The sequence below is a fragment of the Anopheles funestus genome, chromosome 2RL, assembly GCF_943734845.2.
Source record: "Anopheles funestus chromosome 2RL, idAnoFuneDA-416_04, whole genome shotgun sequence".
NCBI lineage: Eukaryota > Metazoa > Arthropoda > Insecta > Diptera > Culicidae > Anopheles > Anopheles funestus.
This window is the reverse complement of record NC_064598.1, coordinates 10247558-10275162: the sequence shown is the minus strand read 5'-3', so window position 1 is coordinate 10275162 and position 27605 is coordinate 10247558. Positions and strand designations below refer to the sequence as shown.

Sequence of the window (27605 nt, the reverse complement as noted above, 5' to 3'; positions counted from 1 at the left end):
GTGCGATTTGCTTGGTGTTGCTTAATTGTAGCATGCGCTTTGGTAGATTTGGATGCAGCAGAGTCAATGGAAAGCTTCATTCTGTTTTGGTGCAATGGATGTAAATCAAGAATAATTATTCGCAGGTGCAGTATATGGTTATCGGTAATATGGTATGCTGCTTGTTTGAATATAAGAATGGTTTCAGGATTCCCTCTGAAGTGACTCTGTCAACATTTGCTGTTGTTTGTGTTCCGGTTCTGGCATTGGATGTCAGAAGAAGTCATAGGAAATAGTGTTAATTGAGCATGAAAATGCCTTACTATTAAAGTTGATTTTAAAACCATTCGACAAATTATTGTTGACTGTGTATAATCACGTCTGATGTACGAAACAATTCACTCAAGTTAAAAGCCCGACTCATGAAAAGATCTATTCAAATGTTTAAAATCCACCAGAAGAATATTTTGTTAATGTTTCCTCAATGACTTTAACGGTTTCTTGGGTAAAAAGAATATTGTTAGTTTATATTAAATTTTTGCCAGTAGAGGAATATTATAAATACCAGAAAGAAATTGTTGAACATTGTTATAGGTCAACCTTTACCGTTGTAACATTATTTCCATCGTAACGGTAGCTACAAATCTCGCTACATACAATGAAACCTTCACTGGCAGGCAAAACTGTCCGATTGAATTCCCCGAATGCCATGTGGTGCTACAATTTCGTACCGGTAGCCCCTTACTGCTTTACATCTTAACAGTAACGTGTTGGTAGTGAATTTAGTTCGCCAGCTGCACCATCCCAAAAGGGACGTCGGTATGACTTTACGATGCGGTCAAAGCATTTGGGAATTAAAATTAATTTAGAAATTGCACTGCAAACCACCGTGCTCGGTCGTCCGGAACTAAAGTTCGTCCAAGGATGAGCTGAGCTATATGGAAGGATGCACCTGCACCATCTCCATAGTATGCCCGACTAGTGTAACTAGGGTGATGGGCCACCGTACCACCATCTCATGAACGATGGACGTCACGATGTTTGAGTGGAATTTAGGGGTTGAAGCTTTGGCATGCAACCCATTTGCGCACGTACCGGTACGACGTGAGCAATGTGTGTGTGTGTGATGGTGGGTGGGTGGAAAAGTTTTCAAACACCTGCTGGTAAAGGTGGTGAAAGATACTTACCGATTACATTCAGATGCACGAAGTGGCTCATGTGGGGTGTCGTCGAAATCTGACACTCGTAGATGCCGGAATCGCGATGCTGCGGGTACTTGATCTGCAGGCTCCAGTCTTCCGTGTGTGGATGATGTATCGCCCGGAACCGCTGATCGGAGGTGTACGTGTACCGGCCAACCGTCAGTAGATGAATGTCCCGGTGACGGACCCAAGACACCTGCAGCAACATCTGTTAATGGAAACGGTTGTTTAGAGGAGTTTGGTTAGAAAGCGATCTGTACTTAGGGCAATGAGTTGGTAAATGAAAATGCAATTACATAAACGAGATATGGGTCGTTGCATTTATTAAAAAAGACATAATAAAAATTGAGGATTTGAAACTATCTTGAGCAGATAAGTTTTGTAGTTTCCCCATAAAAAGAGACACTTCTTCCCCATAAAAAGAGATAACGCAATGATTTTATCCTTCCTACACAGTATCAGCTACAGCATTCACATATTTGCACTTAAAATCGTTCCCAGGATGAAACGATTGTAAACTAAGATATTTTATGGCAACTCATCCATAAGCAGGAAAGCAGATCCGGAAGATAAAGCTAACCGAAACCTTTGACAGGTCTGGTTGTTACCATGCAACAGGCGGTAACATTGTTGAAGTTTATCATGTTAATAGTCATCTCGGTCAGTGAGAGCGAGCATTTCGATGGGTATAACATTCTGCTGCATGTTAACCCCGATTGGCACGGCTGAGACCATCTTGCCATCTTTTCACTTTCCGATTGGCTTGTCAGTGTGGTTTTGTGGTTTGCTGTGCCCGGGGGAAAGGAATGTCGGGCACAACAGAGCCTGGATCTGACTTCATCCGGCAAATCGCACTAATAGCTGTGCATTAGACATATGGTAAATGGAAAAATCTTTTTAAGCTCCATTGGCAATGGAAAGCTCGGTACAATGCATGAAGTAGTCTGTACCACAAAACATTTTCATTTATAAAATTGTGATGCAGATTTTCGATAAGGTTCCCAGATAGGAATACCAATGCACTCAGCTGTGATGTAGATGTGAAAATTTGACTGTGGTGTGTTGATTTCTTTGCTTTCTTACAAAACTGTTAAGCCTTATTGCTTAAATATTTCTTTCAAAGAATGGAACAAAAATGTAATCAAAGTATGAAAACATTATGAAACTCCGCTTTGCTATTTTGTAAAAAAAAAGCAAAACAATGACAATATCAAAATCTACAACAATTTTAATGTTGCTGCATGAAAGAAGAGCAACCGGATCATTTCCAGATGCTATCGTACGCAGCGATAATTGAAACAGAAAAGTGCAACGGAGAGTAGGACAATGTTCGATGTCATGAATAATGAAATCAATTAGTTTGTATCCTCTGCTACAGACATAACGGAGATGGTGAAGCATCTGGCGAATGTCATTTCGGTTGCAGGGTCCAGGGAATTTATTTGCACGAAAGCTTACTCCTTACGGGTTACGATTTAATTCCGATAGAATAGCTGAACTCTGTACGTATGACTGCAATTTTTTGGATTAAGATTAGATCGGGGTTAACTTCTTTTTTGTACAATTTAAGACTTTTTCAGGGGTTGTTGTCACGTTTCTGTTTATTGAAATTGTGTGACCAATTAAATGCAAATGTCAAACGCTTCTATAATTTGGTTGTATTTTTTTTTCTTATGAGGACTTTCTTTGTTTGGGAAATTATTAACGGGAGAAATTCTTAGTCACTGTTAAATTGGTTTCTTAACATAATTGTATATAAATATAACTTGTTTCATAGTATTTAGTTGTAAACTATTTTAAACCATTATCAAAGAAGAAAACCAAACTGTTGAAGCGTCTCCATGTGATGTGTTGTACACACGAACATCCGATGGAGGCGCATGGTAGTTCAGTGGTCATATGATGGAGACGCCTGGTAGTTAAAGCTTCCCGTTGGTTAAACAATCAATTTATCTTTTCCCACCATTTGGGCGAGCCAATTTTCCGTGGCAGTTCGAGTGTGAAAATTTATTGACTCTCGATACGAACCAGAAATTATGGTATTATTTGGCCGTATCGCGTCTAGCACGCTATCTCGCGGGGCTTCAGCCCAAAATGGCCAACCGTACTACAGCACTTAAGCAGTAGATTAGAGTATTACAAATCATGGGCACGCATAGTTAACATACTACAGAAACAACAGGAAAATGAGGCTCGCGTGTGTCCTGTCGAAAAGATATTTGTATAGTAGACACAATAATAAATAGAGAAGGTTTAAAACATGAGAAACAACGAACAAAAGGCAAAGCTAATGAACACATACGTCAACATGGGCAAGAAAACCTTTGAAATTTGTTCTTCAATTGATTCATACATCTTTGATTCAGTAGAGATACAAATATTTTTGCAAATGTTAAATTTTTGTGCGATTTTTAAGATCGACTTCGACGAGTTTCGTTTACGAGCATTAAAATATTGCGAGTTATCCTACGTTTTCTTGGTTGATATCGGACGAACCAATTGCTTGATATCCAAATCAATATCCTCGTAAAACATTTAATGAAAGGAAAATTTTGTTTACTAAATAACGAATCGATAAATTCTACGCTGTAACATGCGTCAGCGAATACTATCAACGACAATGATTTTCCTTTCATTTATCCACTTCTTGCTGGCATAGATCGACCGATATTATATTCGTATTATTTTTCTTTCGTTCAGTTCCTTAATACAACATACCATACAACCGTTGTAGGTACAGCCAGCCTCATCTGTGGGGATGCGTGTGAATTCAAGTGGTCGTAAAATGTTCCCTCCCAAAAAACATAGGATTCATTCCGTAACCAACGGATGAGGCTTTCATTTCCGGTCGCTCGCAACGGTCGTCCGCACTCGGCGCTGTGTTTTGTAGTGTGCACGGCAGTGTGCAAACGCTTGACGTAACTGAACCAATTTGCGACGAGACAATCTAGCAAATGTCCTTGTACCGTGAAAATGGTTATGCGGCGCAGAACGATGTAGCGATTTTCCGGGTGAATTGGACATGCATGGACAAGGACGCACTGCACGGCAAAAAAATACCAGCAACACGAACAAAAGCTTGTCGAGAAGCAGCAGCAGCAGTAGCGAAAAAAAACACAATAACAAAACAAACAAAAAGCTCTCATTTCTTCACCAGCGTAGCCCAGCGGCGTGTCAGGCGGTTGGGAAAATAAATAAAATAAAATATATTTATTGCTTGTATGCAGCAGGAATAAATTATCCATGAATGTTTTGGTTCGCGGTGAACGAGGGTGTTGTTATGCAAAGTGGAAAAAAGGTGAACCTCATCGAAAACAGAATTGTCTCACGTTGGTCCGATCGGATGTGGAATGAGGGGTTGTAGGGGTTTTTTTCGTAGCTCGTGAATTTACCCCTAGCAGCTCGTACACAGTGGCCAACGGGGTAGATAGTTTGGTGTGGTGTTTTTTTTTGGTTTGGTTTTGTTTTACTTAATCCATTGTGTTTCACTTCCGACCATTGGACTTTTGAAGATTGGTTTTTTGCGTTGTAAAATGGGAAGCGCACGTGAAACTATTAATATCCGGTAGCGGAAAAGTGAATATCGAATCTCGTTTACAGGAGCACGAGGTTAAAGCAAAACAAAAGAAAAAAAACCTTCGGAACAAATACGAAACAAATGTGGTTTTATTATTTTATCGAGCAACAATCAACTCATTGCCCTCGGGTTTGATTATTTTACTGATTACCGTAAGGGTTTCTTTTGATTCGATCGATTTTCAAAAGGTACAAGTTCTACCAGAGTAACAGGTAATATTGTATAATAGTGGTTTTGATTTGATGTAAAATCTACATCCAGAAATCAAATCATCTAATAGGCGTTCGAAATTGTTTAACCAATTGTCCATTGTATCCTTCTCCACAATACAAAACAATTATGCACATTACCAATCAAAACATGAAACCGAGTCGGGGTAACTGGATTTATGCCTTGGACGAAATCGAGTGATTATCATTAGCATTACTCGCAGTTTTGCATCATCATAAATAAACGGTATACATAATCCTGTAAAGCATGCGAGACAACATCCCGGTACGGTAGCGTGCTCGTGCTTGATGTACGGCCAGTGCAGTTCCAGACGGTTGGTTTGTGTGTTTCAGTTCGGACGTTCCTCTTTTGCTGCTCGTTATGTTTGAATAATGCATGAGACAACATAATCGAATATATTGATTGACTTTTCCAACCAAACCACTACCGTGCGGTTGTGGCACACCCGAGTGCAGACGGTACGGTTCTGGGCCGGGCGAAAGTTGGAGATCGAGCGAAAAAAAAAGATGAGACAAAGTGCTAGTGGCAGTCAACAACTAGTGGTTCAAGTTTTGCTGTTCGTCGTCTCGGTGGGTGGTGGAACACATGTTTTCTTTTTTGGGGTTTTAATTTTGTTGTCAAACAGCGGCGTAGGGTGGAGCGGTTTTGCCATTCATTTTTCTTCGCCCAAGCTTCTAATAATGTTCCATTATGGAGTTCGAACGTGTTTGTCAGCTACTCGCCTAAGTTAAGATGAAGTGGATGAATAGCGTACTTAACGAGACGTACTCAATGATCGCTCGGACGACGGCAGACATCCACTGGGATATATGCTGGTTCGATGGATCGGATGGGAGTGTAGTAAAGTGTAAAACATGCACCCTAAACCAAAGGTGCATGAGTATATCCATCAGCACATCGGGACAGTACCTAACTACGATAAAAATCAATGAAGTAATAGTCTGTCTCGTTTAATATTAATGGGAATCAGTTTGAGTTTTTCTATTAAAAAAGTTGCTCGTTCTGTTGGTTGGTACGGACGAAGACTTTCGGCCGTCTGCTCTGGGCGTTATCTCGAGGAGTGTAATTAAATTTTCACTCCCACTACAGTCCTCCCCCCCCCCCCCCCTCCCGGGGTCACATGGAATGCAATACAGTTGGTTGCTATATACGTGTACAAGTCTATGGACAGAAACTTGCAGTGATGTGCGATTTTTTCCTTTCAATTTATGGCAAATGCGCAATGATGACGGTCCTCCTTTATGACAGAGCGATGACAGTGTCGTCGGTTATTCACCGGAAGGATGCAGCGGTTACGATGGTACACTTCTTTATGCTTTATAATGCATAACCGTAGCATATGAAAAATTGTTTTGAAATTGTTTAACGAACGAGGTTCAATGACAGGAGCTGTGGGAAGTTGGAAAGAAAAAATGTCACTAACAAACTGACTCACTGACGGACGGCACAACATGGGAAATGGTTGACAGTAAAGATTTAAACCATTATTCTTTGTTCGCAAATCCAATGCAGAAATGTATTGAAATATTTTGCATTCATAAAGTAAACAGCAATAATGGATGTCTCTTGATGACCTGTGTTTTCGGTTGCTGACGTCATTCGAATGATACCGTACGACCCAGCTTGGGAATATACTGATCCAGATATAATGCAATGAACATGTCATCATGTGATAGAAAAAATCTTAAATCGATTAATATATCTAACCTTTTTTAAAGACGTTGGCGTCTGCTCTGTCACTTAATTCAAGAAGAATGTTCAAATTAGAAGAATATAGTATAGTTGCTGCCATTCTTGTTTATTGATTAGATTGATTGAACGGCATGAATTGAGAGAAATTCTAATAATGAAAATAGTTTACTCTCAAAACCAAGAAGAGGGATAAATTGTTCTCATTGTCTGTGAGAGAAACTTGATTTGTGGAGAAAGGTGAACGACATACTTTTCAGCAGATATTTTTAGAAGATAGAAAAAGCTAAAACGAACAGCAACGATTAATTGTTTGGAAACATGATTAAAGTGAAGTAATTATAAAACATCATCATCATTTGCACAAATGCAATCAAAAACAGTCATAAAAGGCTATAAATTGAATACCTTCCACACGGGTTTTGCAATGCGTATTTTATAAAGCGATTCAGCGCAAGAGCAAAGTTATGCCCTTAAACAAACGCTCACAATCAATCCACCACGAACGAGGACGGTGCTTTCTTAGCCTCGTGCATATGAGAGCACTTGCCCCATTTCCCCCAAAACGATGGCCAGTTTAGCGACGCCACGGAACGATGCATGAAGTTTGCATAAATATTTTCATACACTTCCTCTTCATCGGAGAGGTTTTGAAAATATTCTTCCGGTGCACGTATTTTCCCGATCCGTACCACCCACAACGCTTCAAGAAGGGGAAGGGTTTCAGGATGGAGGAACGGGTAGGTGGGGTGGGAAAAAAGGAAAATGCTGTTGAGCGTCCTGCGTTGTTGTTTTCCTCTTCAGTTTCTCATCACATTTATTGGCTCGTGTCTGATGCTAAGCGGATCTAGGCGCGTTCTTTTTTTTCCTTCTCTCTACTTCTCCCTCCCTTCCTCTCTCTTTCTCTCTCTGTTGCGACCGTACAAGGCACACCCGAGAATCCCGTTTGCTGCAAGGCTACTTCCTTTGCTAGCAGTAATGTTTTATTCATGGCCACCGAAAACTGGATGAAATGAAAAAAATAATAATAATCATAAACGAAAGAAGAGAATACGAAAACAAAAAGTGGTGCAAAGAGAAGAAAAAAGCGCCTTTTCGGTAAACATATAAGCAAACACACGCCAACGTACGGTGTTCGCTTCTTGTGCAGACTTCACAAGTCATCCTGTTTGTTTTACGCCTTGCCGCGGTTGCTTTCCACCAGCGTAAAACCATTCCCATCGCCGGATGATGGTGTTTTGGTGATGGAAAACCAAAGAATACGTTACGAGGATGGAGTGTGGTAGAACGGGAATGAACGGACACGGACGTTGTGCAAGTACAATTGCTTCCAGTGTTTTTTTCCACCCTTCTTCGTTTGGAACTCCGTGTAGTTGGCTGCTTGTGTGGCTGCAAAAAGGTTTCCGGTTGCTCATGTCCAACGGTACCAACGGTTCACTGTCCTTTTTGGGGGTTTTCGTACGCTAGGGGATGGAAAAAAGCAAACCCCTTAGTATCTAGTACCCCCTTCGTTTTCGAAGTAACTCACTTAGATTTATGCTTTTATCGAGTTTCTCCCTCCCTAGAAATGATGGTACATTCGTCAAATATGAAGGAATAGGTCGGTCAAAGCCGATCGTCCAAAAACTGTCGTACCGGCGGGTTTTGTCCCTCTAACATGACGATGGTTCAATTCCGTTTCCGGACGATGAGAAAGAAGAAATGGCAGAGCCGAAGGAAAAAAAAGGCAAAAAGAACAGCAAGCAAAGATGTCATTTGTGCCAGAACGATAAATGGACTTGCTGTCTAATGCAGTAACGAATTTTTGTCCCTTCATCTCTTTTGACAGACGACCTTTACAGGGCAGGACAGTTTCGTTGCCGACACCCCTTCCCCGTTATCGCAGTGGAGACCATCTACGTGTGTGTATGTTTGATTTGATGGCTCTCCTGACCGTCGTACGGATGAGCTTTATGCGGTGAAATTTGTTGAAAGGATTGCACAATGTTTAAGGTGCCCGATTGCCCAGGAAAAAGACGGTCAAAGTTGGAAGGTTGAAAATTAAACCCAACTTGTTTGGCACTTCCTTTTTCCTACTCTGGTTGCTATCATAAACCTTCCGACCGTTTTCTTACATCGTCACAGATGCTTTAGGTCAAAGTTTGGTATGGTTTCTATATCCACGCCGGCAATCTTTTTTGGCAGCCTATTCTGCCACATTACGACTAATGAGCGAATGGCAATTCCGTTTTGTCCGGGTCTAATGCTCACCACTCGGCCAATCAACGATAGGTGACGCGCTGTTCTGTGGAGGGATCCAAATTCGATGCCCAAAAGCTAGCACCAAACCGTTGGGAAAACGGCCCAGAAGGTGAAAAAATTAATGAAACTTTCATGAACTTACTCTACCCTCGAACCCGGACACTTATTGCCATCTGGTGTGCGCGAAGTAGCACCGCAGCGAGCAAAAAACAAAAATCCCCTTTTTGGCTAGAAAATAAAACTATTCGTATTCGGCAAACGTTATACTTTCGGTCGAAATCAACGGCCCATTCGGTGGCACCCCATTGCTGGAAGATCTTCTTAATTATGCTGCACTAAAGCCATTGCAGTTTCGTTAGGGGTTTGAAAGACAGTTATAATAGCAAAAAAAAAAAAGAAGGCAAATAAGGAAAAATCCTCACTCGCAAAAGTTTTTTTTTGCAGACAATCCCTTACAGACACAGACACGTTCTTTCGGGCCGCTGGAACGCGCTGGTTGGCTTTTATCGGTACTTTCGACGTAAAAAAGCAGGGAAGCAACACTCGCCGAATATTCCTGACAGAAAGCTTTCCACCGAAGCCGAACTTGATGCTTGAGGCTTGGGTGCGCCTTATGGATAAGAAAATGAAAAAGGATTCACTGCCGCCCGGTCGGGTGCTCATGCTGTCAGTGGAGAGTTCATGTCCTTTTTGCTGGTACGATTTGCCTTAAAAGACAAAGTTCTAACAATGATGATGGTGTCCAATTCATAGTTCACTTCCCTTTTTTTTCGTCTTTTCCCTAGTGCGGTACCGGTGCTGGAAGTGCAAGTCGCGAGATAGGATGTATTTTTTGTTCTTGTTGTCTTGCTGTATGTGTCTGTGTGTGCGTGAGGCTGTTGAAAAGTTTCTCCTGCAGTTTGCTTTGCGAGCTGAACATTGTGCAAACGCTTCGGGGTTTGTGCAGTGGGTTCGAGAAATGGATCGACAAAGCACCCGAACGCCAGCCACGGGTATTATACCAAAAGCGGATATTCCGATGCTACTTCTGGGTTTGCTTTTTCCAACCGTTGCCACCCGGTCAACCGGTTTCGAGATGGCAGCAGCTGAGCAAACATAATGAGAACGCTCTTGCGGGGTGTCGTTAATTACCGGAAAACTCGGGGTGGGGCTGGCCGGTGGAAAAGGCAGCGTAGGATATTGGATAACAATAGGCAGCCCGAGACCTGCCCGGCACAGGACGCCGGCCTGGATGTAGACGTTGTTGTACGAAGTTTTCGAAAACACATTTGTTCCCGGGGGATCCATTAGAGCCTGGTTGAATCATGGGACAAGTTGATCAGTTGATGCGACGGTTGATGGTATGCGGCGCATGAAAAGATGATCGACTACTTGTGCAGTTCACATTCGATCGAATCTCTAAAACTTTTTCGCCGACACGGGTAGCGACAGGGTGAGCAAAATTGGATACATTTGGGTGAGGTAGACTAGAAAACCCATTTGCTTCGTAGGTTAAGGAAAAGGTTGTGGTTGTGAAGGTAAAGCTAAGAATGGTAAGAAACTTCGATTTTGGTTGCTGAAACTTTAATGGTCGATAAGATGGCCATTTTAATGGTGTGCTCAAACTTTTATTTTACATACACTATAGGAAGGTTTTAAAACTAAAATAAAACCTGGTATATTGTATGTTGTTCGGAGTGTTGCAAGAATCTTTTTACTTCAGCCAGACGGAACTCTTGGGAAGTTCTGACCATGTATGTACTTTTCTTTGCCAACGTTGGTTATAACCTTAAATCGGTCATTTGATATTTTTGGTACTATTCTCAAACTATTGATGTTCAAACTATTCTAAGATGGGAGAAAGGATCCTCTAGAATTACCTTAAACATTAAATCTTGTTAAACAATGATACATGGCTAAAACGTATTTACTTGGATAAAAAGAAAAAGCTTAAACACTATTATTGGTGACCAGAAGTCCGATTTCTGGAGTATTTAGCTTGACAAAGTCTGGTTAATGCCTTTTACAGAATTGATTTCAACTGTCAAAAGTTAAACAAAGGGGAAAGGATTTTACATCTTCCTTCAATTTCCTCCAAGGATTCTAATTCTCCTTGAAACAACATCCAGAAACAGCTTCGACTTTGCTACTTGAACTTGAAAAATTTAAATTCCACACTTAAAGTAAATTGTCAATTGGATCTTTGCATAAAGTGTAAGGTACGGTATCAAAAACCAATTGTACATGTAATTTACTTTGAAAAATAATGTTCTGCCAATGGTCGTGAAGATGAATGCACAACCATGAAATTGGATCGAAATCAATCGAAACACACACCAAAACCAATCCGTTCGTCCATTCGCCTCATACGCCGTGCGGGAGACTGAATCCGTCGGTTTTATAAAAACCGATCAGCTTGAAACATGACAACGCTCGTCAAACGTTTGGCTAGTGGTTCGATGTTAGCGTCTTTTTTTGTGTACCTAGGTGCAAGTTGGTACGAAGTCGGGGCTACCATCTTTGGTGCATCGAAACGATTGTCACCTTTTTTGTTTGTTCGACGCTGCAAAACTAGAAACGTTCTGCTGCATCTCGATACGTCGATGAGCGCAAATGAATTGTTGCTTGCAACCGCATGGAGAAACCTGAAAAGAACAATTCTGGCAAATGTGTACGCTACTTTAAGCAAACCTTCGCTGCAGCATTTGCAGCTTGTTCGCTGCTACCAGCAATGCTTATGGTGGTACCTACTGCTATTGTACTTGTGGAAAAGTGTGTTGTACTCCGGTAGATTTTTTTTGCATGTGTGTTCGTTTTCTGCCTTATACTAGATATGTTGCGTATGTTCTAGGCATTTGGAGCACTTTTTTTTGCGTGTGTATGTCTTCCATTCCATTCTGGTGCGCTTGGCAATTGGCATGAACCAGGTCTACCAGAGAGACAACGTTTCGGTTGCAGCTTGCAGAATCATCATCGTGCAATCGAACAGAACAACGCGCATTCGCATCGAGTTGAATGGAGAACGCGTTTTTCTTTTTTTTTTTCGGTGTATCTCGTTGGTTTGCTTCTCCCGGTTGAGTAAGTAATGGGCTAACCGTCAGATGTAGGCAACGGTTCGGTCAGGAATGAATTGTTCAAATGCAAATCGATCCGATCCGTTGTCTTCTATTTGTGGCAAGAGCGTTGGCGTTACTAGTTACTCGGTCGTGCCTCCCCGCCAGTGAGCTGCCAAATGCATTCGCGAGATGATGTACCGAGGTTGATGTTACTTTTTTTTCTCCCCCCTCCTTGTTGTCGATGTTCATGGCACGTCCTTGTTCTATCGCACGTAACGGAATCCCGATTGGCTTCATCGCTGCGGTTATCGGGGTTTTGCATCAGTGTGGCAGTATGAATTTAAGGAAGTGTATGAACGCGCGATGTAGTATTCCTGCATCCATATCAGAGTGTGGGGAGGTCTGAAGAGGAGGTGGGGGTGTATGGTTTTGGGGCGGACACATTAGAGAGCCGAAAGGAACATGAATTTAACATTGCACTGAAACTGCGACGAGTGGTACATTTGAATGGCTTGAAAGAATCGTCGTTGGTTGAATCGGGTGGTTTGGCAACATCGTCCATTGGAGTAGCGTTAAGCGTCGTCCGTTCGTATCGTGTCGTACCATGATCAAGGCTTTTTTTTGTTATTGTTTGAAGGCCGTTGAAAATAGATTCTGTTCGAAATGGAACGAATAAGCTATTCGTTTACGAAAAGAATCGTTTCAATTAGATAGGGTTTGAAAAATGTTAAAAGCATCGTTTCTGTTTGAACTGTTTGGTTTCATCATATCAGTGGGAAGCAAAAACCTTCAACTCCAACTGTAATTAGTATAAGTGCATTTATTTTTGGAGTGTTCCTAATTTATTGAAGATTGTTTTAGAAATGTAGGCAACATAGATACAAGTTTTAATTAGTCCATTGCGATCTCTTTGCTTTCATTTGTGTGTAAATTTCGGAAGAAAAATGTTTTAGCAACTCAAAATTAACGTCTAAACATGTCAGTAATCATGTAAGATCTTTGAAGTTTTGTGGCTTAACGAATGCCTTACGAACAGGCACCCAGGCTTACCGTTTGCGTGACTCATTGGGATTGAAAATGCAATTTGCCTCTATCGTCAGATGTAAACGCTTGCCTTTTTGGGTTATAAGGATTCAAAAGAATCACGGAAAATGTACCGATCGAACATTCAGTTCCTAACGCATCTCGGCAACAGTTGCCTCGAAACTGTTGGTTTCTCCAAAATCAACTGACGAGGAAAGATATTTCTTCTTCTACCGTTTCAGAAAAAGCTCCACGGTACACTACCCTTAGAGAAAAATTTCGTATATATCTCATCGGCAAAGTACAGGCAACGTTTGTAGTCGGTTTTGCAACTGCACAATGCCCGGAATAGGCTTGGCTGCAGGTCCTGTTTTCGTATTCGGTGTGAATTTAATTAAATCAAAAAGAGAACACGAAAGACAAGTTGATGCGTCCGGCACCCGGTACTTACCGTCTTGTTGCCGAGATTTTTAACCCGACAGTTGAGATACGCGGTTTTGCCAAGCAGCGCGGTAACGTTCTTCGAGGCGGCAACGTCAAAATACGGTCCTACACGGGACTGTTCCGTTGGCAGGGCCGTCGTTTCAGCGTGGGATGGCCTGCTGCTGCTGCCACTGCTACCACCGGCTGTTGCACCGCTTGCGCTGCTGCTGCTGGTGGTGCTTATGCTGCTACTGCTGCTACCACTGCCAGCACTGGTGCTCGTGCTGCTGCTTACACTAGAACTACTGCTAACACTACTACTACTACTGCTACTGCTGCTGGTGCTACTACTGCTGCCACTACTGCTGCCGGTTAGCAAATTCGGTTGCCCTTGGTTGCTGTTGTCTTTCGTTGATGTGGTATGCTGCTGCTTCGGGATCGTTTCTCGTTGTGCTGCATTCACTGAAAAAATAAAGAAATAGGAAAAAAAATTGAGTGTCATTGATCAGCATCGATTGAAAAATGTGAATCAATTAAATTCCGACGAATGAAAGGAGAAATTTCTTCTTTCTAAGCTCCCCAGACATATTAGAAAAACTAGATAAATTCTTGAATTTTAGCGCATATGCCAGATATATGAAGCAAATTATTTAAAGAACTGAATGGGATATCTTGCGTCTTTGAGTTTTTGAATTGTAATTAGGAACTTCGTTTTTCACCAATACAGTTCGTATTATTGAAATTTAATTTTTAACGTGTTTGTGAAAAATCTTGTGTAGTTTTAACTTGAAAATTGTATATTTGTTTCATGAAGCTAGGTCGTGCAATTTGCATCGATAAAAACAATATTTTTATTTTTTGAAGAACGGGCTACTTTAAGCAACACATTCAAATGTTAACAAAATTCCATTGAAGTAAAACAATGATGGAATAAATTAGCCTATGAGTCAACATATTTTTGTTCCGACAAAATCCGTTTAACATAACGAGTGTAAGCATACATTTAAAAATATGTATGCTTCCGGTATTTTGAAATAAATTAATTATGTTGCTATTTATCATACAAAACTAAAAAAAATGTTTGAATTGTTGGTCACAGTCGATAGGCTCGGTAGAAAAAAAAACAAACCCCAAACAAATTGGTCATGCGAAACTTGTAAAGGCCGGTACTGAACAGCTTTTACAGATAAATTGAATTTGCCTCCGTGTAAAGCTTTACATGCACCGACATGGCTAGGTGGGTTATCGTACGGAAAACTGCCAAATGCGTAATTTGCTGATTTATGGTGCCGGAGAGCGAATTTTGTCAGCCAGCAGAACATCCGGGGACGAGTTGTTTGGTCGCCTGCCAAATGCACTTTAGTATCATGGCGCTCAACGCGGGGAGATGTAAAATGCAATCACTTAACTCCTCATTCTCCTTGCACACCCGCACAAACGGCCCAACCCCAGATAGACAAATGTTACTGCCGGGTTTAAACTTTAAATGGGAAGGCTCAAAGCCTTTCCAACATCCGCCAAAAACCAAAAAAAAAACCTCCATTGCACAACTCATTTTACGACGCCTCGAGGAGGGGGATTTTTGGATGAAATTTGGGCAAAATTAATTTAGCCAAATGAACGCACTCGCAGCCGGGATCAAAACATTTGATCGATAGTTCTGGCCCGGAGCCGGTGGTGTAAGTGATGTAATTCAATTTTGGTACATCTGGAGCAGTGAAATATTTTGGATCATCAGCCGGGAACGATGGATGTTGGAGTCAGCTTTTTTTTTGTTTTAATTTCTTCCCATTTTTTCTCGATTCGCTTCCCATTTGGTATCGTATTGGATGGGAAATCATTTTCAATTTATTTCGGTTTACGTTTGGTTGTGCTTTCTGTGCGCGTCGTTGATTAAAATGCACTTTACAAGCGAGCAAATTTTATTCGAAACGAATCAATCTACCACCTTTCTGCTTGTTGGTTGCTTTTCTGGTGGATGGCTTAATCATACTGTTCGTGGTGCCTGCGGCGGAGGTGATGGTGGTACTGATGGAGCTTAATGCGTTTCGGCATCAAATAGGATTGATTTCATCCATTTTAAATAATTCCTGCTTAAAATGATGATAATGATGATGGAAGTGTAACTACACCAATGTAGTGAAATAATCATTACCGTATTGAGCTTATCCTGTATGGAGGATATGGTTCTCGTTCCAAGAGAATCAATCTCCATTACGCAGGTGTAAAAGAATTTGGATTGGGATTTGGACATCGGTACGCATGTTGGCAGTTACCAATGCGTACAAGTGTAATGAGTGTAACGCTGCATGGGGTAATTCATTACATTAACCGTATTTTTCACTGTAATCGAAACGTTCAATAAGCAGCTGTGGACAGAAATGAAAAGTAACTCTTTAGGTCCTGCTGGGCTACGGTTGGATGTGATAGTGAATATATCGTACAACTCGTAGAGTATGAAGCTACTCCTCTATTCCGTTCATCAACAGATCTAAAAGAGTCCAATAGATCTCTTGGAGTATTTTCCTCGCGAAAACGGCAAAGAAATTTTCATCTCCTTTGGACATTGTCCGGTTGATTACTAGGACTAATCAGGTTAAATTTTATCACAACTTGAAATGTCACAGCAGGTTTTTCAAGAGGAGGATTTCCCATATTCGCTGATAGTTAACTTAGATCTTGCAGTTCTTGAATCAACGGATGACTTTTCGGTTTGACCTCGGTTTTTGCATGACTTCATCTGCTAGGGAAGCCAAGAGCTACTCGTTGAACTGATCGTTAATTAAAATTTTGTGTTCATCGTTGTTGGTCCTTTGGTTACTGATCCGATCCCTACCACATCCACACGCAATTACTGAGTACAAAGATTATATTTCATATTTTGTCGCATAATATTATTATCTATGACCATAAAAAAAAACCCTGAAAACCTCTAGACAACGTTGATTGTTTTTCCCTTTTGTGAAATAAAATTAGGTCACATGCATATATTTAAATACCCACATTAGGCAACAAAAGTGTGCGTGCAGGCGGCGTAAGCCAAAATCAATCACCGGTGGCAAAAATTATGAAAATGAACCGCACCAAGCGGTTTTCCCCGGAAAGAAAGGCAATTCACGAAATTTCGATCAAAATTTCAGGCACAATGTCATATTATAGAATGATTTCCATTTCCTACTTTTCCTCTGATTGGTTATATGTCTTTTTTTATTCGTTTCGGTTAAGTCTTTGTATCGTTTGCGATTTTCCTAAAGCTCATGATTAGAATAATCATTCTGGCGGTGCTTCGTGCGTGCATATCAATTTAAGCTAATTAGTGTCCCATAGTTGCCTTCGTGATCAAAACTTTCCGGTTGTTGCTCATCCGTTTGATCGATTTGCAGCAATATTGGAACCAGTTCGTGGACAATAGTCGTTGGGGGGGAAACCGTGCAGGCATGGTGGTGGCTCATTAGCGAATTCAAAGCATTTTTCTCACCTTCCTCGTGAAAAGGAGGTGAAGGAACAGTGAGCTGAAGGAGCCCCTGGGGGTAGGGTGAGGGAGGAGAGTTAGCATTTAAAAGCCGCGTACCATCCGTGACAGAGCGTGACGGGCGTGACGGGTCCGTGACATGCTGGCGGGCTGAAATCTCGTGATTGAAATCACTTGATCGAAAATAATCTCCACCGTCGCGTCACGGGTGTTCCGGTTTTGTTGCGTACCACAATGAATGGAGGCATCATTAATCTAATTAAAAATCAATCAAGCAGCAGCCGTGGTGAAGCGCGGAAGGGTGGGAAGGAGAGAGGGATAGAGAGAGAGAGAGAGAGAGAGAGAGAGGGATGACGTATCGAAGGGGTACAGTTGGTAAAATTCCCAAGGCCCACAATGTGTTTGTACAGGTGAGCTAATGCGTACAAGCGTACTGCATATTTTAATCTGAATGTTGGTGTTTATTTTACTCTTTTTTATTTGGTATGGTGGGAAATTGTCAATGTAGTGAATAAATCGATCGATAGTATAATATTTGTCAGCAGAACCGGCACAACCCTTCGTCAAAGAGTTCGGCACAGGAATGGAAAGTAAAGACTCTTTGTGTAAGAAAATTTTGTATGGCGAAGGGTTTCCTTCATCCCAAGCAGCAATATCGGTGGCCTAGAAAAGCCATCGGAAGGTGGCCGAAAGATTAATCGCCTAAATCCGGTGGGAAACCATCTGGGATAAAGACGCTCGTGGAGTGTTTGAAAAAGGGATGAATGTAGCATTAGCGATCGGCACCGCCACCGGCGGAAGCATAGAGCGGTGCGGTCAATGCAGGTGGGTACGTGGAAGAGTAACGGTTGCTTTATTGGTTAACAAATTTACCAACCACGAACGCGGGACGGTAGAAGGCTTTAAATAATGACGCTGCTGAAAATTTCTCACCACAGCAGCGCCGAGCTACAAAATAACCCACCGGAAGTATTGGTGGAAACGGGGGTTAAAAAAGCGATAAAGAGAAAATGAAAACTATTCATGCGCGCATAGAAAAGTAAAGAGGAAAAACTGGCAAAAAATCAATTCATGGCATCATAAACTCAAGCAGTGTCACTCGTTAGATAGTCATGCTTAGCGCAGGGCTTCTGGAAGGTGTACGGGCAAACTCAAAATAAAAGCAACTAATTTCCCTAATCTGGTGGCATTCATTTTCGAGATGAATGAAGATTAAATAATTTATAGTCAACTTTTCTCGTCCCCATTCACCCACAAACACACAAACGTTCAACTTTTTGGCCCTGATCGGACGAGTAGCGTAATTCGATAAATTTCCTTTCGTCCTGATTCACTCTCTGGGTTCGGGCGGCGATGTCTTTATGGCTGCAAATAGAGAGAAAAATTTCCAGCAATCACCCCCTCCTCCCTTTCTGCAGTTTTTCTCATTGGGTCGGAATTTTGTACCACACGAAAAAAAATACATTGTTTGTTTCGTATTTCACGATAGAACAGAACCGATGGTGCACTTATTTACGCGCGTTGATTAATGAAGTTTATCTCCGTCTGGGATCTTGTCCGCTTCGTTCGACACGATGGTAGCAAAAGGAAGTGTTGTGTATTGCCGCTGTTCCATGTGTTGATAAAAGCAAACCCGGAAGGACAAACACTGCCGGATGGTGTACGGATAGTATGGTGGGACTGTGTCAAATCGGCAAGCTCATTTGTTTTCCACTTCCAGTGCGGTGTGGTGAAGGCAACACGAAATACCACTGCACAAGGGATGGCACATTTGAAAGCAGATATCTTTGTTGGCGAAATGAGAACGAATCTATTTTCGGTGAACTCCGATGATGGTAGGAAACGAAATTCCGTCACTTTTAAGCGTACTTTCAAACCGTATTAGTCAGATGGGAAAGTATCTGTTTTAGTTTGATTGCGCTGACAGAGTTTCCAAAATTGCTACGCATTTCTAAACGCTTGCTTTAATATTTTATTGGGGTAATATATCAACGTTCGGTTGTTCGAATGGAATCATCAGCTTTTATATGCGCAGCTTACAAGCATGATAATTTATTTCGGCAGATTTTGTATGTATTAAGAAAATCGCACAATATATTCTTCAAATCAAAGGTTCGTTTGTTCACAATTTGAAAGGTAAGAAAAAGTAAGACAATTACGTCTTGGAAGCTATGCAACCATCATGTTTAATGGCTAATCTTATAGCTTTCTCTCAAAACTTTACTGCTCAGTAGTATCTTGTAAAAAAACAATTTTATATACAAAGCACAAAGTTGCCGCTTATTGATAAAATAAAAAATCCAAAGTTATAGTTCAAAGAGCAATATCCTCTTTCTAATGCACCCAATGTGCGAACGTGTTTTTCCCAAAACAATGTTTTACAGTTGAATACCCACAATTTATGTGGATTACAATTTACCTTTGAACAATATACTAGAAATTCCTGAGAAATTGTTTATTTTTTCTATTATAGTCAATTTTTCCAGTAGTATTCTAATCAAGCGCTAGTTTTGGGTCTTTTTTATTGAAATATATTTGAGATTTCTGAAAAACTCATTTTTTAATCAACGCTTCAGAGAACGGCCAGAAACATCGTTTTTCCTCTATTACAGGATTGTTCGTGCTTTCGTGTGAAAATATCACCAATCCAGTAGCTGAGGTAATTGTTCCTTTGAAAAACACAAATAAAGATGTTTTGTTCGAGTTTGTGCGCGTATTTCTCTCTTTAATTGTTTTCAGAATCTCTGTTTTCGTTTATAGAATTAATGATTTCTCAAGTACTAAAGAAAACTTTCTCTGAAGGTTAAAATTTACAAATTTGTATACCTAGAAAAGTCACTTAAAAATCAAATATACTCCTACTAGCAAACTTAGCAACATTTGTGATTCGCTCACAAACTGCCGCATTGAAAACAATTGTGAAGCGAATCACATTGCGTAAAGTCAACAGCACGACTGATCCAGTTATTCGCTGCGTTAATCAATTTATCGTGGAAGAATAAATTATGGAAATGTAAACATTGTAAGTAGCATAATTTATTCAGCCTGCTGCTGCTGCTGCTGCTATGGTTCTATTTTTGATACATTTTGAAAACACGGGCAATACACTCACGCTTATGGTTCCACGGTACCCGGCGGTCCGCACCACGTCCCTGGCACCCTATTTTAATTATAATTTCGCAAATGTTGCTAAAACTGTCGCCTTGAAAAGTTTTACACAACAAACGTCGAAACCGAGGAGCAGCTCATTTGCGACGATGGTAATGACTGGGCAAATGGTAGCTTGCAGTTGTAACATAACGCTTAATGTCCGACATAATGCATTTATTGTGCGCCGAAATGTTGATGTTCTGCTACTTCTTGTACGACAATTACCAGCGCAGAACGGTGGGATGGCCGTTTCCCCTAGCCGTTTGGTTTGGCGCATCTTTCCGTCGTTCGTTCGTATTCTTTTGGTAGCGTTTTGAATATTTATAAGCATCCAAGGACCAGTCGCTTGTGGTCGGCTTATCTGTCGCCTTGTCCTTGCCTGCCTTCTAGCTTTCTCACTGTGTGTGTGTGACTCGCATTTTTGTTGCTGCTTTTGGTGCAGTTCTGCTGTAATTTGGTCGTCCATAAGATAGCTTCTTATTATTACTCTTTCACGATTCTTGCCAGCCACTGCTTCTGAGCCTTTGGGGAGAAAATGGGACCGCTGTGTGCGCTGATAAGAATTGACAGATCCAATTAATTTAAACATCCTCTCTGTTTAATATTTGATTGAATTAATTTCTCCTCGGTTCGGCTACTTTGCCCAGCTTATTACGGTGGCGATGCGGGCTCTCGCTGTAACGGGAGAGAATGCCCCAAGCTGAAGGTTTTCCGAAATGGGGGGAAAAACGCAGCACAAAAAAAGGCAATGGAAAACTCGCTCAAACATTTAGCTTCCTAACATGGTGCTTACATGTTTGAAGAAAAATGAACGAGCCCAAACAATTCTCAGAGGAAATCTGTGGCCCGAACTTTTCGCCTGACCAGCTTCAGTGTTATTTGGTACGGTATGTATGTGAGTATGACGACGGAATATGTTGTTCGTTCGTTTTGGGGAGGGGAGATGGTACACTAAAACCCCCCTCCACCCTTGTTCACGGTCTGCTGCTTAGATTGTGATGTTTGAGTAAAGGGACGATTAATTCCCGCGCTGGGATGCGTGATGTTTGATGAAAAACAAAAGGGCCAAAACTAACGCAACAGAACAACTGCAAAACATGACATTTTTACACAGTCGGGCTGAAAAAATCGAAGGTGACAAGGAGAGAGAAACAGAGAGAAATAGAGAGAGAGAGACGGTTTGATAAAGCGAAACACATTATGAAGGTACGATAGAAATGATCAGAGCTTTTGCAACTAATGCAAACATTTATGGGCGTTTAGTTTTGGGTAACAAAAAAAAGTTCTGGAACTTAATTATCTTAACGCTTGATTAGAAGATAGCTTAAAGTTGAAGAATTGAGTTGCTTTTTCTCTCATTTACCAAGGAAGGATTTATCTTTAAAACACAAAAAAATACCAAATAGTGACCACATCCGTCAAATTTTATTCTCAACTTTCTCTACCGATGAGAATCTGAGATGATAGCAACCGAACCAAAGTACCCGGCGGCAACGACAAATAGAGATGAAAAGCTATCGATTATTTAATCAGTGCTCGTTTATCGGTTTTACGCTTCCCTCCAAGGGGTTCCAACCATTTCCAACAGCCGAGCCGGGACGAGTTAAAAACTGATGCAGATCTTTATGTCACTTTCTGCCTCTTGCCGAGCGTACAGCAGAAGCTGAGTTCGCTCCGGTTCGCAGCACCGTGGCCCGGGGGGTGGAACTCGGAAACCCATTTGCTAGGCGCCTTCCCTGATGCCTGATAGTAATTTTTCTTGTGCCTTGAAGTTGTTGTTGTTTCCCATTTTGCATGATACTATTTATCTTGATGGTTTCAAATGGTCTCCGTCGCTGTTGTCGGACGGTTGTCTTGATGCAAGTTGATGATGTTTGTCGATGGTTTGGAAAAGACAAAACCTACCGAGCCGTGGTGGAAGTGCTTCGTCGACAAAAGATTGTACCGTACCGTTCGTTTAGTGCTGCTTTTACACGAGCCACTCCACGGTTGGTACCGTGGTTGGTAGGTAGTTTTATCAGCGAAGGAGAATGTAGGTCAATCGTGCTGGAAATCGAGCAGCATCCGCTGTGGTATGCATCTGCCGAGTGTGCGAATGTGTAGTAAATAGAAGCGAATTAAATGCAGCAGCTTGCGTGTGCTTGACTATCTTAATCCGATTGGAAACTGATAGAGCGAGTAAGCGCAGTGTGTGCACTGTTGAAGATATTAACAAAAATGGTTGCGACACAGCGGGTGAGGTGTATGTTGGCGTAGAAATATTACAGGGAGAGTACATTGAGCTCAAGTTGTGAGGGATTCTTTTCATGTTGAAGTTCGGGGAGCATTTAGGGGAATCGTGACGCAATTTTTGAGCTTTTGCAAGCAGCTGACATAGACGTAAAATCAACTTCGTTTTGAAGAAGATATAGAAAGAGAAAACGTTCGTCATTTATCACTACATTTTCCAATTTAACTTCAAAATATTTCGAAAAAAATTTTGGTACAATTTTGTTTACATTTAATGTTTTGAGTGACATTTAGAAAAACAAATATTTGCTTCAACATCCCGTTCTACTTTGTTTACTGAACAATCGAAAAGCAAAAACTCGCCAATCCGCATTTTTCATAGAACGTGTACTTCGAGAACCACTTATTTTTGTTATTTGACCAAAAACTAAAACTCGCTTACAAATAAGTATTGTAGAAACCTTAAATAAAAATAATTTTGAAATGTTAAGTAAATGATTTCAACTTCCTTAATTTGATTGAAAAAAGTTGTAATATCAAAAGCCTTCGATAACTTCAATTTTAAAGCATTCGAGTACTCGTCAGCATCTCTCTTGCTGATGTTTTAGAAGCAAAAACACACGATACAATGAGAAAGGGAAACACGAAAACTGGGGCAAATGGATTGCCCGGGTAGAATTGTTCATGGAGCGTTTGGACAGTTCTCCAATCCTGTGTTTATTCATGTTGTGTAGGTTGTGAAGTTTCCAGCTCGCATTTCATGCCAGTGCATTTGGATAGCTCATACACATTCAAATATGGTAAGCAAACATGAGAATCATAAAAGAAAACGATACGATCTGCACATACACACACACGTACGCATACCATCCGTATGTGTGTGTGTGTGCCTGGTATGGTACGCAACACACTCACTGCATCATCCATCCCTACCTAGCCCCACATCTGACCAGTACCAGAACGTTTCTTCGAATGTTGAACCCTTTTTGAAGGTATGGAATTAATGTTACACACATCGCTGGCGGCCATGGCTGTTAGGCCCACAGTGAGGGGGGGGGGGGCGGAGGGTGGGTGTGGGCACACTAGGATCTGGTTCCATGTTTCCACGAAGAAAAATGAGCTAAAGCTGAAAGCAAAACTTGAAAGGTTTTCCATTGCATCCGTTCCACCGAATGTCTTCCAGCGTGCGCATTTTCCATAAAATGTGAATTCAACAGCAGAAGGCAAGGGCAAGCGAGGGAAGCCGTAGCAAAAGAAACTCACCAGGCAACTGGAAGTGACATAAAAAGCTTGCCCGAAAAGCTTACCCTTCATACACACACACACACGCAGACACACGGCCATAGCAAAAGTTGAACAAATTTGAATATGTTTTCCTTTCACTTTGAATGCGTTCCAGTTGGTCGGAGCGCATCTGTGTTTGTGTAGGTATATGTGTGTGTGTGTCTGTGTACCAGTGCTGTCAGAGTAAAGAAGGAAGGGAACTTTTCTTTAAGAACACCACACACACACCCTGCCGGCATTCCCTTAATTTAGCTCCGATTCTAAAGTGGCATAAAATCTCGTTCCTTCGACCTTTGAAAGTCGAATGGCAAGAAATCAAACGGCGTACACAATTTGGGGCTGTATGGGGTGAGTTGTGCACACCCGAGGCAAAGTTGCAGAACTATTTCAAAAAGGGAGACGAGTTGAGTGCTTGGTTCCTTCTTTGGTTTGGCGATATCGGTACACACACGCACACACATACATATGCATCTGAAGCAGGCAACCACCGGAAACAGATCCTTCAGGATATGGAAATAAACAGAGCAAACTCGAAGGTTATGGGAGGAGAGACACTGGCAACGGAAAGGTGTTTTCCGCCATTCCCACTAACTGGAGCACTGGGAAGACAGGTAGGTTCCGTACCGTTTGTGAGTTGGTGGTTCGGCTGCATGGCACAGCAGAGAGTAAAAAGCCGAAGGACGGAAGTTTATATTTGCTTCATTATATTCAATAAATAAATCCTTCGTTTTTCGTGTCCGCTCGCATCCGCACGGTAAAAACGGGTGAAAGTGCTAGGGAAAATTGCTCCGTAAAATCTTTTCCACCAAACCTGGCCTTTGGGGTTGGGTTCTTTGCGTACGGTAGTACGGTTATCACACTATTCCGTCGCTTTGGTGTTACACGAGGCAGACGGGGCCATGGAGGCGTGACGGGCCGTGCCGTGAAGATAAATGGGGCACAAACCCGGTCAGGAGTTGTCGTAAAACAGTGTGGTTCACACAATTTTCCTGCTCCCAGTTCATTCTTCATTCTCCCGACCAAAGGGTGTCGCAGGATCTTCCGCGTACTTTGTCCGCAAGTTTTGCATGTCCTCTCGTACGAGACATTCGCAATATATCGCACATACAGCCCGTTCATGCAGAACATTGTGGGAGGCAACGAAGCACTATGCTAAACGATTTTTGGCGCTAGTGAGAATCATTGAGGGCTCGTGTTGAGTTTGTGTGGCTCGGTTTAAACCAACACCTGTGCAACACCAGTAGGCAGAAGGATTTACCACAGAAGTCTCCATCCGGATCTAGCCCACAACGATGGCTGTCTGTGCTGATCTCTACCTTGACCTCTGGACCCTCTGGTTGGGTTCCCACTGCTTCTCAAATGTTGGATAACACTGGTCGGCAACAATCATAAATACCCCAGCAGATAACCGGTACGTCCTGGAGCATCTCTTCAACATTCGAAACAAGCCTTATCGTCTCGGGCCATGGGTTTGAAGCGGCCCCCTGAATAGTGCTTGTCGAGAGTTGCACTTTTCGAGTGGTCAAAATTTCACTTAAGCCTGAAACCGAAACATCCGCACAAGCAAGGATTTCCCATCGAGACCTCACAAACCAAAGGGAAAGGATGATGAATGGAACGGCGCTACTAGACCACTTGGTGAAGGTGTGTGTGTGTGTGTGAGAGAGAGAGTTTGTGTGCATTTCGATGCGCATTCCTTTCGGACCGGTTCCAGTCCAGTGTGTTGGGGTGTGTTGGGATGGGATGCAGATTTTTACGGCACTTTACTGCCACTTCCAGAAACCAGAACTACACCCTTAGCCTCCCCCAGTATCCCGGAAGCCGGAATGTTTATGTGTAGGATTTGCGTGCGAGAGGCAGAAAGTAAGTGCAAAAAGGATGTAATTTATTTTGCTCTCTCATTTAAAATTAAATCCCATTTGTTTTCATTACCGGCTGTGGTTTGGAAGTGAACCCCAGAAGCGTTCCTGTCGCTGTTGCTCTATCCACTCATCCATCCATCTATGGTGTCCATGGAAGGGGATCCGCATGGTGCAACCGGAGATGTGGCTAGTAGTGGGAAATTATATACTGTTCCATGATTTTCGGAACATGTTTCAAACAGCAATGATTTAAATCCAATGGCTGTGATTTGCATCGAGCCTAGTGAATAATGCGAAACTGTTTTCTACAAAATGGGAGCAAAAAAAAAATGCGTTTTTACGTTGCTGTACTCGTTAATGTTTTGTGAAATAATAATCATAAGAGCTGGTTTTGGTTTTGTCTATACGCTGATGCATAAAATTTGCAATTTCATCACTTAGATGATATGATCAATGGCTATTGAGCTACATTCGTACAAAAGCAAAGTACTGTCCACAAAAACACACACCCAAAAAAAAAATACCTAAAGCCTTCTCAGGATTAAATCGGTACTCAAGGTAGGCGATATCGTACTGTTCGTTCAACTCTTACTTCACTACAAACGAAAGGACGAATTTCCCAAACGTCCAAAAATCAACAGTCCAGCTCAACGATTATTCCAAAAACACTACTACAATCCGTCTGGATGGCGTATGCAGCGACGAAACAGAACCATCACCGTCAAGTGCTTCTTTCTCTCCTGTTTTTTTGTGGATACTGTTCGACCTGGTAGAAAATGGAAAACATCCATCCCTGCTCCCGATACTAACTCCCTGTTCGGTTTGGCCGTTGTTTATTTCGTTAGCCGCACCAAGGCCAGCTTGGGAAAGGAAAGGCCCCTGTGAAAAGCACACACACAAACACACACAGTGCACCATAAAGCCGCTGGTCGATGCTCGAGCGCGAGCACGGGATAGCGACCAAATGCGCTAAGCTTCGCTTAAGTAGCACTAACAGAAAAGCTTTCCCCGTGTCCCTTTCTACATTGCCCGTGGGCACTGGTCTTTCGCCTACACGCTCGATGTTGCTCTGCGAGAACGATAACGTTTATCGTTCTACCCCAAAAGGTAGGCTAAACAAGACAGAAGCAATGTCGGGCCAACAAGAAGAAAAAAGTATTCGAAGGAAACACGAATACGCTTCTCCCCAATTTCGTCCTTGTGGGTGAAAAAGGAAACACACACAAAAAAAAACACCGTAAAAGAAAAACGTTGCACCGGAAAAGTGCCTGCCACAAAAGCGGTGAAGGGATTCACAAAAGCAAATCAGCAGATTCCACCGCGGACAGAGCGGAAACTATGAAGAAAGCCGCGTGTTTGTGTGTATGTGTGTGTGTGTTTTATTTTCCAGCTAGAAATTGCCGCTTGAAATAGGCCAAGCAAACAGTGAGGCATTTAGATTGGCCTCAGCATCTTGGTGCGCTGTCAGGCGTTTGGTGAACGGAGCACGCTAGACGAGCCCGAAGACAGGGGCAACGGTTCGAAACCGGTTAAGCTCAGTGTTGCATGCAATAGTAATAGTAACGAGTCAGGAAAAATGCCCGGAAGCGTTTGGAAGGATACGGCCTGGCAGATCGGATACATCCTAGTGTCAGTTTTTATCGTTCTAATTTTTCCCGGCGTTTACATTCTATTTGCCCGTGTTCCAATTTTAGCTCGAAACCATGTAAATATCTCATCTACTTGGTTCCTTGTGCCGTGTGATATTAATGATGAATCATTTACAATTTGCTTGCAGCCGCTTACTTGCGCCTACGCATGCACAAATGGTTTCCTTTTGCGATGGGTTCACTTGTAGTGTGAATAGTTTAAAGTATACGAAATTACTTTTAGAACATGACTTACAAAAACTTTAAAAAGAGCTTTTGGATATGAGAGTATATTTTTCTACACTAAAGAGTTAAACTAAATTTTTATCATTTTTTCACTGATAATATTTTAAGTGCGTTTATTCGCCAAATGAAGGAACGATTAGGAAAATGGCAGAAAAATTCCCCACGAAATATACCTCCACGTCAGCAAAGTGATAAGCCATGCTTTCGACTGTTAAATAGCGAAATGCTGCTGCAAGGGCATATTTTACTGAATTCTACTCAAAATAGAGTATAAAAAACCGCCGAATCAGAACTGAACTGGTGAAAAAAGTGATGTTTAAGAAGGAAAAATGAA

General features: G+C 41.8%; 1 protein-coding gene across 14 annotated transcripts in view; it reads right to left on the bottom strand.

Moving 5' to 3' along the window:
* The window catches only part of LOC125764703 (uncharacterized), a 178594-nt gene that overhangs the window by 15863 nt on the left and 135126 nt on the right, over window positions 1-27605 (bottom strand). For all 14 annotated transcript variants that reach the window (XM_049429223.1, XM_049429224.1, XM_049429226.1 and 11 more), the window contains 2 exons: window positions 13429-13862; window positions 1167-1389 (listed from right to left, as the gene is read on the bottom strand). In XM_049429223.1, the coding sequence (XP_049285180.1) occupies window positions 1167-1389; window positions 13429-13862 (657 nt within the window). The remainder of the gene's footprint in view (window positions 1-1166; window positions 1390-13428; window positions 13863-27605) is intronic.